General features: G+C 57.8%; 1 protein-coding gene across 1 annotated transcript in view; it reads left to right on the top strand.

Annotated features, from left to right (window-relative positions):
• The window catches only part of IFNGR2 (interferon gamma receptor 2), a 20,186-nt gene extending 5,882 nt beyond the window's left edge, over positions 1-14,304 (top strand). Inside the window, exons 3-7 of the mRNA XM_023745595.1 lie at positions 1,715-1,932; positions 9,020-9,168; positions 11,477-11,636; positions 11,946-12,103; positions 13,610-14,304. Coding sequence (XP_023601363.1) covers positions 1,715-1,932; positions 9,020-9,168; positions 11,477-11,636; positions 11,946-12,103; positions 13,610-13,762 — 838 coding nt within the window. The 3' untranslated portion in view covers positions 13,763-14,304. The remainder of the gene's footprint in view (positions 1-1,714; positions 1,933-9,019; positions 9,169-11,476; positions 11,637-11,945; positions 12,104-13,609) is intronic.
• The last annotated feature ends 685 nt before the right edge of the window (positions 14,305-14,989 follow it).

Genomic DNA, 14,989 nt, shown 5'->3' on the forward strand with positions numbered 1-14,989 from the left:
TACATACACACACACACACACACACACACACACACACCAGAGGCCCGGTGCACAAAAATTTGTGCACTCGGGGCGTCCCTCAGCCCGCCTGTACCCTCTTGGAGTCCGGGAGCCCTCAGGGGATGTCCGACTGACGGCTTAGGCCCGCTCACCCTGGGGAATGGGCCTAAGCCGCAGTCTGGCCTCCCTCTGTGGGAGGCGACCAGTGGGCCGATCGGAGAGGGCCAGCGAGTGGCTGGCCTGGGCCCACCCGTGATCGCCCCTCCGCCACCTCTGGTCGTTGCCACCCCCTGATCGTTGTCCGCTCCCTCTGTCCACTGGCACTTGCCTTGGCTGGCCTGGCATTGCCCGCTCACCAGCCCCGCCCCCCACCAACTGGTTATTCCGCTGTTCGGTCGATTTGCATGTTATGCTTTTATTATATAGGATTATCCTCACCGAGGATGTGTATTGATTTTTTAGTTTTAGAGAGAGGGGAAGGGAGAGAAAGAGGAACATCGATATGAGAGAGAAATATCAATCAGTTAATCAGTTGCTGCTTCCCGTACACACTCTGACTGGGGATTAAACACGAAACTTGGTTATGTGCCCTGACAGGGAATCACACCTGCAACCTTTTGGTGTACAGGATGCTGCTCCAGCCCACGGAGCCACCTGGCCAGGGCTGTTAGAATATGTTCTAAGAGCTTCTGACAGTTGCCTGGTATAGACCACCTTATCTCACCTTGCCTTCTTTCGGAAAGCATTTTGTAGAAAATTTCAGATTATAGAGGCTGGTTTTGGAAAAAGAAAAAGGCTGGGGTGATTGTGAACGTCCCTGTTGGGAAAAGTTACGGGGCCTCTAAAAGCTCACACAGGCTGCTTTTTTGTTTGTTTGTTTTTAATATGTTTTTATTGATTTCAGAGAGGAAGGGAGAGGGAGAGAGAGAGATAGAAACATCAATGATGAGAGAGAATCATTGATCGACTGCCTCTTGCATGCTCTCTACTGCGGATCGAGACTGCAACCCGGGCATGTGCCCTTGACCAGAATTGAACCCTGGAGCCTTCAGTCCGCAGGCCGGCGCTCTATCCACTGGGCCACACCTTCTAGGCTGCTTTTGTTTCCAGTTGCAAATTCAATGAAGAGAAAGGGCTTTGCTTTTCCTTTGTTTTAGATACTTTAACGTTTTTGGGATATTTCAGTTACACTAATAATTTAGTTTTGAGGCCTTTCTATAATTATGAGCGGAAATCACCCACATGCCTATCAAAAGATGAGTGGACCAACAAGACGCCGTGTGCTCCTACGAGGGGATGTCATTGGGCCATTGTTCAGCCATTAGAAGGGCTGACATACTGACAAGTGCTGCAACATGTCACGCTCGAAAACATGCTAAGTGAAAAGAGCTTCTCACGAAAGATGACTCAGTGTATGACCCATTTATAGGAAATGTCCGGAACAGGCGAGTCCATAGAGACAGGAAGTAGGTCGGTGGTTGCCTAGGGCCCGGGGCTGGGGAGAAGGGGTGACTGCTAACGGGCACCGGGCTCGGGGAGGTGAAACCTTCTGAGTGGGGTGGTGCGCAGGTGGTCCCCCTGTTGGATACGCGGAGAGTCAGAGTCACGCACTGTAAGTGGGAAAACGTACGGCCTGTGGTCACATTCAGCCCCGAGGAGGGGGATGCGCCAGCGAGAAGCGCTTCTGGGACCTGAGCTCCGTTTGTCGTTCCAGCCCCAGCAGCCGCGAGTGGTCCGACGTCACGGTGAGCAGCGTCGGGGTGAACTGTTCGAAGATCTCGGCGACCGAGTGTGACTTCACCCCCACCGGCCTGTCCCGGGGTTTCCTGCGCTACTTCAACGTCTCCCTGCGCGTCCGGGCCGAGCTGCCGGGGCTGCCGGAGCGCGCCTCTGCCTGGGCCTTGGTGCCCTGGTTCCAGCACTACCGCAACGGTGAGCGCGGGCTGCCCGTCAGCGTCCCCTCGCGTCCCTCTCCCCCGGGCTGTGTCCGGGTCCTGCCTCTCACCCTGAGCCACCAGCAGAGAGGTGGGTACACGGTCACACCCAGGTGCTGGCTGTGATGGGTGTGACCCCGGGCCTGGCCGCCCACCTGGTGCTCAGGGCCTGCGATTTGCTTAGGCCAGGGCCTGGCAAACTACTGCCCACAGGCCAAGCCCGGCCCACCGCCTGTCTTTATAAATAAAGTTTTATTGCTCCGCAGCCACACCGGCTTCTAGCTGGCTGCGTTAGCTGCCTTGGCTGCATCGGGACGTCTGGCCTGCAAAGCCAGGGTTTGCTCCAGCCTTTACTGAAAGGTGTGCTGGCCTCGTCCGATGGGTCCTGGCGTGTGGGCGGCTCGGTCTCCCTCCCCTGACCTGGCACAGCTTCCTTTATGTTCTAGAAAGACTTTAATTCTGCATGGGCAGTGCCTGGCACGTGGGACACGCACAGTGAATGCCTGTTGAATGACTGATGAAATACGTGCTCCCAGGCGGTCCCTGCTTGCTCGTGTGTTCCTTCGAGGGGTCGTTTTCCACTCGTGACTGTGGTTCATGCAACACAAAGTATGGAGGTTACGGGGATCCCGATGTAAACAAACGGGTGCGAGGCCCTTGGGGAGATGGGACCACTGCCTAGATCCGTGGTCGGCAAACTGCGGCTCGCGAGCCACATGTGGCTCTTTGGCCCCTTGAGTGTGGCTCTTCCTCAGCCTTAGGAGTGCCCTAACTAAGTGAATAACAATGTACCTACCTATATAGGTTAAGTTTAAAAAATGTGGCTCTCAAAAGAAATTTCAGTCGTTGTACTGTTGATATCTGGCTCTGCTGACTAATGAGTTTGCCGGCCACTGGATCTGACGATACGTTAAGCCGTTATTATTCATCTGTGTCAGGTGTTAGTTAGAATGGTATTTCGTTTGTTTTTTAAAAGGGGTCCTATTGTTTAGAGATACATACTGAAGTATTTACAGAGAAGATGATGTAATGTCTGAGATTCAATCAGAATAATCCAGAGAGGCCCGGCCGGTGTGGCTCAATGGCTGAGCCTTGACCCTGGAGGTCAGGGTTCGGTTCCGGGCAGGGCACATGCCGGGTTGCGGGCTTGCTCCTCCCCAGTGGGGGCCGTGCAGGGGCAGCTGACCCCATTGCTGCCGTCCCCACAGGTGGAGGGGGATGAGCGAGCAGCGTGACGATGGTCCCCAGCGCTAGAGGTGGAAGGAGCTGCCACATAGACCAGGTTCACAGCCCAGCTCTGCCACTCATTGGCTGTCACTGGGCTTCGTTTCCTGGTCTGGGCCGTGGGGTCACCTCCTGTGGCTGCTGTGCCATCTGATGGACACGGTGACGTCCATGCTGCCTGGTGTGTAGTCGCTCAGGACAGGGCCACTGCTGTCCACAGCCAGTCCCAGTGGTCAGCGCTGAGCAAAGGCCCGGGTCCCTCAGGAGACGGCTTGTCAGTTGGTGATAGAATCCAGGCCGGGGACGCCCTGCAGAAGGGCAGGTCTTTGGGCGCAGACGTGGCAGCAATTTAAGTGCTTGGTCTGGGCTGGTTCCCAGACCCCACGCCTCTCCCGTGGGTAAGTCACGGAAAAGTCTAGAGTCAGCAGTTCTCAACCTGTGGGTCTCGACCCCTTTGGGGGTTGAACGACCCTTTCACAGGGGTCGCCTAAGACCATCGGAAAACACATATATAATTACATATTGTTTTTGTGATTCATCACTATGCTTTAATTATGTTCAATTTGTAACAATGAAATTGGGGGTCACCACAGCATGAGGAACTGTATTAAAGGGTCTCGGCATTAGGAAGGTTGAGAACCGCTGGTCTAGAGACTGCCTTGCGGAGGGTGCCCGAGCAGCAGGGGCCCCAGCCATTGCTCTGAAAAAGGGAAGCTGGAGCCCGGCGCTATAGCTCAGCTGTTGAGCATCGACCCAGAACCAAGAGGTCACCAGTTCGATTCCCAGTCAGGGCACATGCTAGGGTTGTAGGCTTGATTCCCTGCGGGGGACATGCAGGAGGCAGCCGGTCCGTGATATTTCTCTCTCATTGATGTTTCTATCTCTCCCTCTCCCTTCCCCTCTCTCTAAAATCAATAAACAACATATTTTAAAAATAAATAGATAAAAATAAAAGGGAAGCTGGTGGCAGCACCTGCGAGCAGGGTCCGTGAGTGAGCTGTCGCTCGCGGCCCGTTGCCACCTCCTCTCGCCCGCAGCGGGCCGGCCCCCCTGTCCCTGTCCCGTCAGGATCAGCTCCTCCAGCAGAGCAGGTGCTCGGAGGGCGCAGGGGAAGCCCGTAGGGACTGGTGACTCGGCATAGAGAGGAGGCTGCTGACCATACGCCTGACCCCCCCAGGGGAGCGCGCAGGGCAAGGGGAGTCAGGCCACTGTCATGAACACAGCCTCTCGCAGCGCTGTGATCATCTGCGTGTGTGCTGTCTGCATGTGTGACGTCTGCATGTGTGACACCTGCATGCATGTTGTCTGCATGTGTGATGTCTGCCTGTATGATGTCTGCATGTGTGACATCTGCCTGTATGATGTCTGCGTGTGTGACGTCTGCATAAGCAGCCTCTTTGAGCTTGGAGGGCCAGACCTGCACTGTTCCTGGAGTTCATTTGGTTAATTGTACAGTTTATTTATTTATTGTTAATCCTCACCTGAGGATATTTTTTCCATTGCTTTTTCAGAGTTGGGGGGGGGGGGGGGAGAGACATCAATTGGTTGCCTCCCACATGCACCCACAACCCAGGTGTGTGCCCTTGACTGGGAATCAAATCCCAAGACCCTTTGGTGTGCCACGAGGCTCTAATTACTGAGCAACGCTGGCCAGATTGCAGTTTAAATGCTTGCTTGATGGTGTTGTCATTCGTTTATAGCACCATGAGTCACGGCCTGGCTGGCCTGTGAAGTGCATGGAAAGCCTTGACCAGTAGACTTTGGTGGTAATATTTCCCAGTGATGATATTTCGGCATTGGATCCTGATAAGCTGGGAGACAAGTGGATTTGAAGGCGCGTGCAGTTACAGAACAAGATGTACACGGTAGGGAAGGGCCACCGAGGTCTTTTCCCGTCGCATGAAAATGACCTTGGTTAGCCTTCCTCTCGGCTTCTCTGGAACCTGATCACGGCGGCGTGTCTTCCAGGAACCTCGCGGGATTGCAGCGGGCAGCGTGGCCCTGGCTGGCACACGGCCTTTCAGCCGGAGCGGCCTGCTGTCCTGGTCGGCAGCCTGTCCCCGGGCTCTGCTGAGCGCCGTGGTTCTGGGAACTGGGCGGGACTCGGGGCGGTATTCGTGTGGAATGATGGTAAGAGGTAGTGCTCTAGCCGGTGGGCTCAGTGGATAGATAGAGCCTCAGCCTGAGGACTGCAGGGTCCTTGGGCTCAATTCCGGTCAAGGGCACGGACCTCGGTTGCAGGCTGGACCCCAGTCCGTCAGGGGCAGGAGGCAGCCAATGGGTGTGTGTCTCACACTGATGTTCCTCTCTGTCTCTTCCCCTCCCTTCCACACTCTCTAAAAAATCAAAGGAAGAATATCCTCGTGTGAGGTTTAACAAAAAAAATAATCTATATATATATATACAAAAAGCCAGCTACCGTAACGACCAGAGACCAGAACACACGGCCTCTCGCCCAGGCTGGCCCCGCCCCCCAGGGAGCGGTCAGGGGCGCCCCTAGGCAACGCGATAGGGTGCGAGCTGGATGGGGAAAGTCGAAGAAATGGGGGGGAGGTCTTAAGGGTCCGCGGGTTGGGGTGGTCGCCGGGGTAGGTGTGGGGTGTGCTGGGGACGGAAGAGGAAGAGCCGATTGGAAACGGCCCAGCACCGTACCTTCCTCCCTGCGAACCGGGACTGGACTGAGCGGGCGGCTGTTTCATGAGTGCGCGTGGGACCGACGTGTTCACGGCAGCGGCTGTGCTCCCGAAACTTCACTGATTCCAAATAGCAAACAGCTGTCAACGCCAGAACAGAAAATCCTCTCCAACCAGAGGCCCTGGACGTTGCAACACGACCGACCAAAGGAAACACCACTTGAGGAGAGAAACCCGAAGTGTGTGACCAGAGGATTGTGGGATTGTGGAGGACGCCTGGGCGCCCAGAGGATTGTGGGATTGTGGAGGACGGACGCCTGGGCGCCTAGAGGATTGTGGGATTGTGGAGGACACCTGGGCCCCTAGAGGATTGTGGGATGGTGGAGGACGCCTGGGCGCCTAGAGAATTGTGGGATTGTGGAGGATGCCTGGGCACCTAGAGGATTGTGGGATTGTGGAGGACCGCCTGGGCGCCCAGAGGATTGTGGGATTGTGGAGGACGCCTGGGCGACCAGAGGATTGTGGGATTGTGGAGGACGCCTGGGCGACCAGAGGATTGTGGGATTGTGGAGGACGCCTGGGCGCCCAGAGGATTGTGGGATTATGGAGGACGCCTGGGCGCCTAGAGGATTGTGGGATTGTGGAGGATGCCTGGGCGCCCACCGCTAGAACGTGAGCCTGCTACTGCGCATGTGCATAGTCGGCCCTATAGGCCTCAGTCTCGCCGTGTTTGGATGTGACTTCTGGTGGGAAATTGTGTCGATTGAGGTTTGCTGTTGCCTTGTGGGGAGGAAGATCAGAATGTTACCTTGGTTTGAAGCGGAGGACAAGCCGCGAGTAGGACCGGCCTAGGAGGAGCACACGCACCCCCAGGAGCACAGAGGAAGCATTGCAATCGCAGCCTCAGTGAGACCATCAAGATCGTGGAAGAGCAGGGCCGGACCCCAGAGAAGCCAGCAAGGAGGACCTGGAGCGCTTGGCGAGAGGGCAGTGAAAAGAGATGCAGAGGATCCTGCTGAGCTCAGAAGGGCGCAAGCCTCACATCGCCGGGATCCACGAGAGCCGCACGAAGCGGGAACAGGAGCTGCGGACACGGGCCTCTGACAGCCGGGAGATGGATCAGCGCATGAGCAGCCTGGAGCCAGACCTCGTGCAGCTGCGCACGATTGGAGACCAGAATTTGATACGGCTCCTCCAGAAAGGCGCCCGGCGGAAGAAAATCAATGAGTGCTTGGGAATCACACAGGAGCCTGAGCGTGCCCTCCCCCACCACGAGGAGCGAACCTGGCATGTGGGCAAGATCCACCGCACGCAGGCCAAGGAAATGCTGGACGGCAGGCGGGATGGTTCCTTCCTCATCCCTGAGAGCAGCCAGCGGGGCTGCTGTGCCTGCTCGGTGGGGGTGGACGGCGATACCCAGCGCTGTCATCTACCGCTTGGCCGCTGGCTTGGGTTTTGCGAGCCCGACAGCCTGTTCGGGTCTCTGAAGGAGCTGGTGCTGCATGACCAGCTCGTGCAACACAACGATGCACTTACCGTCACACTGCACATCCCGTGCGAGCCCCGCCCCCCCACCCCCCAGCCCGCTGACTCATACAGAGCAGGACTCCATCTTTCTGTCTCTCTTCTTTGTGAATCTTTCTCTGTCTCATTCTCTCTCTTGCTTTCTCTCAGTCTCTCTTCCTGTCACTCTTTCTATCCCCATCTCTGTCCTCTCTGTCTCTCTTAGTCTCTGTACCTCTAAGTCTCTGTTAGAGGAGCTTACCTCCTCCAACCCTGTAAATATTTCCCTTTTCCGCGTCCAGCGTGGCTAGAGAGCGGTCCCGTTCCTGAGTAGGGGCTGCTGGGGATTGAGAAAATGAAAGAAAGAGACAGAGATAGAAGGAAAAAGCTGGGGCCGGTGGGACAGGTGTCCTCTGATGGAGAGACAGTGACCCAGAGCCAATACAGCGAGTTTATTTTATACAGCAAAATAGCAGGAAGTTTTACTAAAGCCCAAGACAAAGGAGATTATGTGCATTCTTGTGGCTTCTTTGTCATCATCACTCCTGGCTGAGCCTGGATAATCGTGTTTGTTCCTGGTGCTTGGCTGGATTTACCCACCCCCTGGCACCTGGGCTGAAGGTCAGGCTGACAACACACCTGCCTCTGGCAAGGTGTGTTTCCAGGACGTGGCTCTGCCAACGCCACTGGATTCAGCCGACAGTAATTACAGAAATGCCCATGTGCCTTCCCAGGTGCTCTCTACGCACCCCATGCCCCCTGTCCTCATGGGCACTGCCCTCCCCCGGCTCTGGCTGCCCCCACCCTGCCTGTACCTGCCATGTTTACAAAGGCCCCTGGGTGCTCAGCCCCAGCCGGGTGCCCTGATTTTTAAGCCATAAACCTGGGGTCGGGGCAGGAAGAAGGCAGGAAGGAACTTGGCTGGGCCACTTCCAAGAACCTCAGCTGTGACATTTGGGGCCGGCGGGCCCCGCCCCACAGACTCAACTTCTCCTCCCAACCCTGAAGTGAAACCCGCCCGGTTCCCCCCATGGAGCTGCTGCCCAGAAGCCCTCCTCCCCCAAAAGCAAAATGATTAAAAATAACCTCAAGAGCCGTAACCGGTTTGGCTAGAGCGTCGGCCTTCAGACTGAAGGGTCCCAGGATCGATTCCAGTCAAGGGCATGTACCTTGGTTGTGGGCACATCCCCAGTGGGGGGTGTGCAGGAGGCGGCTGATCAATGTTTCTCTCTCATCGATGTTTCTAACTCTCTATCTCTCTCCCTTCCTCTCTGTAAAAATCAATAAAATATATATTTTTAAAAAATAATAAAATAAAAATAACCTCAAGAGCTGGGCCCTGCCTGACCCCCGGCTTCCCAGGAACCGAGGCTGCTGCAGGGACTGCTGGGCCAGCCGAGAGGCACCGCTGCCCACAGCACCTCCGCTCGACGCAGTTCCAAAGTGTCCAGATCATTCTCCTTGATCATGTCGGGTTCGATTTTGTTTCCTTGACTGTGAACCCATTTTCTCCTCTTTTGGGACAAGAACCCCGGTTTTCTGGACTCGTGCCGGAGCAGCCTCCGGTGTCTCGTGAGCCCAAATGCTACCGTGTTGCACCTGTAAATGGCTGTGTGCGCGCACAGGCCGTATATAGAACACTGAATGCCTGCACACGTTACGTATAATACAGTGCGACGTGCATATGCTAACATAGTTTTGTTTCTGTTGGTGATTCTGTTTCAGTGACCATCGGGCCTCCAGGACACGTCTGGGTGACCCCAGGAGAAGGCTCCCTGGTCATCAAGCTGTCCCCGCCCTTCAACATCGCGGACCCCTCCATGGTTACGTTTCTGTATTACGTCCGTTACTGGGAAAAGACCGGAATCCCACAGGCAAGCGCATTTTTAAATGTTTTTATGTTCTTTGCTTGGAGTTTCTGATACAGGGAAAGAAGGTAGATGTTAAAATGGCAAGGACATCCCGGCTGGTGTGGCTCAGTGGATAGATTGTTGGCCTGCAGATCATTCTGGGTTCGACTCTGGTCAAGGGCACATACCTCGGTTGCAGGCTCCTCCCCGGCCCAGGCCCTGGTCGGGGTGCAAGCAGGAGGCAGCCAATCGATGTGTTTCTCTCGCATCGATGTTCCTCTCTCTCTTTCCCTCTCTCTTCCACTTTCTCTAAAAATCAGTGGGAAAATATCCTCAGGTGAGGATTAGAAAAGAAAATGAACGAGGACCGGCTGCCTGAGACCTGAGCCGGCTCTGCTCCGCCTCCTGCAGGCCTGTTCCTCCCCTCACTCGGTGGCTCCCTTCCGCCCTCCACTGGGGGGTCCCTCTGTCCCACCGCTCCCATCCCCGGGGCCCAGGCTTTGCTGACACAGGGCTTGTGGCGCCTCTGCCATGCTCTGGAGTTTGGAGAAGGTTCTAGTGGGTCAGTCTCTACAAGGAATCCACCACGCCAGCCGCCAGGTTTAACTGTTTAAGTTCCTCTGGTTTGAACGGTTTGCAGAGGCTCCTGTGAGCAGGCGAGGAGTCCGCTGGGAGGAGGGGCAGTAGGTGTGAGCAGGCGGGGCCCACTGGAGAACGGGACATGCGTGGACCCGTCAGAAGCTCACGTGACAAGGGACTGAGGCGGGGATTCCGTGGACAGAGCGGTCGGACCGGAGGGCCTGGTCCCTGCTGGGCGATGCAGGTGGAGAAGGACGGCTCTGTCATCTCACCCCGGGGCCTGGCTGCCAGGGTGCATGTAATGAGGTTCCTTGTCTGTGAACATCACGGTTTCTTAATTTCAACGTTACTGTAATCTTACAGTAAGAGCTGTGTTGAGCAAGAGCTTTCCTCACGTCTGGCACGGGCAGGCGTCTTAGATGCATCATCTCATTTCACCTTCCCACTGACCTGCTACACAGAGAGGAGCCAGAGGTTCAGGCTGCCCGGGGCCAGCAGCTCCCAGCGGCCAGTGCAGGGCGCCCGCCGGCCTCGGCCTGTTCGCGGGGCCAGCAGCTCCCAGCTGCCAGTGCAGGGCGCCCGCCGGCCTCGGGCCTGCTCGTGGGGCCAGCAGCTCCCAGCTGCCAGTGCAGGGTGCCCGCCAGCCTCGGCCTGTTCGCGGGGCCAGCAGCTCCCAGCGGCCAGTGCAGGGTGCCCGCCGGCCTCGGCCTGCTCGTGGGGCCAGCAGCTCCCAGCTGGCAGTGCAGGGTGCCCGCCGGCCTCGGCCTGCTCGTGGGGCCAGCAGCTCCCAGCTGGCAGTGCAGGGTGCCCGCCGGCCTCGGCCTGCTCGTGGGGCCAGCAGCTCCCAGCTGGCAGTGCAGGGTGCCCGCCGGCCTCGGCCTGCTCGCGCGCAGCTTTTCTCCCACGTCGTTCACACTTGCCCTCCTCGTCCTGGCGTTGTGGGGCGCCTGACGTCACCGGGGGAGGCAAACCCACTAAGAACAGGCTCGGGGCGCAGGGGGAAGCAGAAGGGTGTCGTTTCCCAGGCCTGCGGCCAGGATCTTGGCCCTGGGATCCAGAGGCCTGGGAAAGCAGGCGGGAGCCGGGCGCCCTGACCACGGGCTGCCCGTGCTGAGGACGGGGCCTCCAGGAACGCGCACGCTCCCGCCACCTGCAGCAGGTCCGTCGCGGGCCACTCGGGCTGCAGTTCCTCGGGTGGGAGTGAAGCAGCTGCGTGGGAACCGGGGGCCCAAGCCCCTCTCCCCCTCCAACCAGAGCGCCTGAACTTTGGGCTTCTGTGAGCACAAGGCTCGAGAGCTGAGAGGACCCCGAAAGCCACCAGCCCCTCCAGCCCGGTTGTGTCTGCTGGGGTCCCGAAGAGCAGCCCAGACCCCCTCAGGGGCTCCCGGGACTCGGCGCAGCTGTGCCCGGGCCGTGATGCCTCCCCGAGGAAGGACACGCGGCAGGGCCAGCAGGGGGAGCGGTGGCCGCCCTGCCCAGGGGGAAACAGGCACAGCGTCTGGAGTCCTGTCCCCATGGGCTCACAGGACACACTTAGTCCTCGTCACAACCAGGTGCCATGCCGGCGTGTCAGTGTCTGCAGGGAAGCTCATGGAGACCTGTGCCCAGGGTGACTGGGGCTGGTGCTGTTGGCATCCTCTCCCTGGCACGTGCCAGAAGCAGACTGCCGGCAGGAAGCAGGTGTCCAGCATGAAACCTTTCCCACACGCCTCCCTGATCAGGGCGCTCACTGGGCTGTCGGGCTCCTCCGCAGGTGAAAGGCCCCTTCAGGGACAGCTCCATCGTGCTGCGGGACCTGCAGCCCCTGCGCCAGTACTGCCTCCGGGTCCAGGCCCACCTGCTCTGGAAGTCCCAGGACCTCAGCAGGCCCGGGCACTTTAGCAACGTGTCTTGTCACGAGACAGCAGCAGACGGTAAGATGTGCCTTCTGGTGCCCTTTCTGAGCTGTGAAAAGGATGCCCCTAAAATAGTGAAATTGGGGAGCACGGATTAGGGGAAGGGCCATGGTAGGGGGAGAGCCAGAGGGGAGGGGAGCGAGCTGGTGCTGAGGGCTGCCAGCAGCCACGCCCCCGGCCTCGGCTTGGCTTGGGGCTGCCTCACTAGCTACTGATTGAGCATGTGGGGCGGGGAGGGCCCCGGGACAGGGACACGGTGGGCAGGAGAAGATGACCCCATGTTTGTGTCACGGGGCGGTCCTCTCGGTCACCGCGTGTCCTCTTCAGCCTCCACCAAGCTGCAGCGCGTGGTCCTGGTCGCCGTGGCCACCTTCCTGTCGCTGGCCGGGCTGGCGGGTGCCTGCGTCTTCCTGATCCTGAGGTTCCGGGACCTGATCAAGCACTGTTTCCGCTCCCCGCCGAGCATCCCGGCGCAGATAGGAGAGGTACATGTGCGCGCGCCGGTGGGAGGGTGACGGGTGGGGACGACCAGGGACAGAGATGAGAGCTAGAAGAGGTGCGGGCTCTGTACCCGTGCCAGCAGCCTTAGTCACAGCCCCTGAGCTGGGGCGGGGGGCGGGGGACGGGGTATAAGCATGTGATACACGCACACAATAGAACACCACTCCGCCTTGAAGGAGCTCTGACCCTCTGACCCCGCTGTGGCATGGACGGGCCTGGAGGGCATCGGGCCAGTGAGCTGAGCCAGCCAATCACAGAAAGACGAAAACCACGTGACTCCACTGGCGTGAGGCACTTCAGGTCCTCAAGTTCAGACAGTGGAGAAGGGTGGGGACGGCGAGTCCGCGTTCAGTGGGGACAGCGTGTCTGTTTTGTAAAATGGAAGTTACTGAGATGGAGGGGAGCGGTGGTACTCGACACTGCTAAGCCTTACGCTTAACGACGGTGCGTGATCGCTTTTACGTTATGTGTCTGTTACCACAATTTAAAAAAATTTAACGGCACCGGGTCAGCCAAAACGGCGACCTGGCCAGGAGCTGGAGGCAGGAGGGCCTTCTCTCAGGCAACACAGCGCCTGTGCTTTCTGGGGACGCTGGGGGCCTGGCTGGGATGCGAGCAGCAGAGACAGAGGTCAAGGAAGGAGCGTGCGTTCCGGGCAGACGTGTGCACTGGGGATTTTTCTAGAGTGAACGCACCCAGAGCTGTGGGCACAAGGCTTTGCACACCAGGTTGGAGGGGGTTACTATATGGCAAAGGCCCGCGACAGAAAGGTTGGGGGGCTCTTGAGGGAAATCTTGTTTCCCTGCCCAGCCCCAGCCCCCAAGGCTCCGGGAGGCGGCCGGGCCCTGAGCTCAGTCGGGACGTGTAGGGTTAGAAGCTGATGGAATACGTCCGAGCATTTGCTTCCGGGCGGCCAGCGAGCCTGCTCTCCCGTCGCCGACCGAGAGGTCCCGCGTGCTCCTTCGCTGGGAACCAGTCCGCGACCTGCTAGGACAGTGATGGCGAACCTTTTGAGCTCGGCGTGTCAGCATTTTGAAAAACCCTAACTTAACTCTGGTGCTGTGTCACATATAGAAATTTTTTTGATATTTGCAACCATAGTAAAACAAAGACTTATATTTTTGATATTTATTTTATATATTTAAATGCCATTTAACAAAGAAAAATCAACCAAAAAAATGAGTTTGCGTGTCAGAGGTGACATAGGTTCGCCATCACTGTGCTAGGATGAGTCCCCACAACGCGCCCAGTGCAGCGGGCAGGCCCGGCTTGTTCGGAGAGAGACCTCCTTGGTCACCATCAGGGTCTGACCGGGTCAGAGCGGCCAGGCAGGCGCAGGCCGAGTGGTGCTCAGGGTGTGGAAGTGGTTCCTCGGGGACAGCATAGGAAGTGAACCTGAGGAACACACGACGGTGCCGACTGAGACTGGAGCCCGAGGTCTGGGTTTCGAGCTGGTAAACTCATTACGGTGTCGTGTCCACCTCTCCCAGTACTTAAAGGACCCGGCTCAGCACATCCTGGAGGCCCTGGACCAGGACAGCCCGGCCGAGGACGATGCCTGGGAATCGGTGTCCGAAGTCTCGTCTCCAGAGCAGGAGCAGAGGGTGCTCTCCAGAGCAGAGGGCGCTCCCCCAACACTTTGACCCAAAGCGCTGTCGGCCCAGCCTGCGGGAGCTGGAGCGGGACCGAGCCCACGCCACCCAGCCTGCGGGAGCTGGAGCAGAACTGAACCCAGCCGCTCACCTGCTCCTGTCAGGACTTGCCAAGCCCAGGACTCCAAGTCCCCACGGTGGACAGGGCCACCGGCCCTTGTTGGGGAAGACACGTTTACTTTTTTCTTTAAGAATTTTCTAATCGTACCATTTTACGAATGATTCTACAGAGATAGCCCCCCAAAATGGTTTCTCTTAAACACTAAGAAGGCCTGTCATTCGTTGTTAGCAAGTGGCGCGGGCTCTCTGGTGAGCTCCCCCGTCGGACCCGCAGGCAGGAGCCGGGCCGCTCCTGGACTCCACAGGCCCTGTCGCCTGTCCGTCACCGCCCGCTGGCCCAGCAGGGACCCTGAGTGCCTTCACAGCCAGTCCCCGGCTTAAAGCGGAATTAATCCTGTAAATATTTTCCTAGTAATTTAAGGGGTTTTTTTTCAACCTCGAAATAAAAGACTGTATAGTTAACGTTTTAAAAAGTCCATGTGAGCTTTCCTTCTCCACGTTGCCTTCTTATTTTGGCCTATTTTCTGAGGTTCACGCTTTTTAAATAACCGCACCTGGACTTCGGTCTCCAAGCACACCCAGCAGAGAGGCGAGAACTCCACGTGGGCCGCCGGGTTCCTTGAAAAGGTGTAACGGGCCTTTCAGAAGCTGTGTCACCTCCGTTTCATGTGATGGTCACGTGGGCTGACCACGGCGGGCTGTGGGCAGCAGGGAGAGTCGGCTGGTGGCAGTGCCCGTGCCCACGGGCACGCGAGTCTCCTGACGGTGGGAGTGCTCACGGCTCCGTCGCTCCGAGCACGTGGGCTAAACTCGTTCCTATGACTCGGCGTTTAGGAGGTGGATGTGTAGCTTCGCACATACCTGCACACACCTGCACACACCACCCACACACACACACACAGCGACACAGGTGCGGTAAAGTCTGCTTTAGAAAGGCCCTCCTGGCCGCCTGACCTTGACAATGGGAAGAAGACAGCAACTTAGGAACATGAAGCTTCATGAACTGATGGAGCCCCGCCCTCTCTCTGGGGGGGTCTGTCCTGCTGGTGAGGAATGGGGTCCTGGGCTGGCTTTCTGACCGAGCACAGTGTGTCCTGCCCTCGGTGACAGGAGGTGAAAGGACACCCACCCGCCCTCTGAGCACCTACTTCATCTGTT

Source organism: Myotis lucifugus, unplaced genomic scaffold (assembly GCF_000147115.1).
Source record: "Myotis lucifugus unplaced genomic scaffold, Myoluc2.0 scaffold_557, whole genome shotgun sequence".
NCBI lineage: Eukaryota > Metazoa > Chordata > Mammalia > Chiroptera > Vespertilionidae > Myotis > Myotis lucifugus.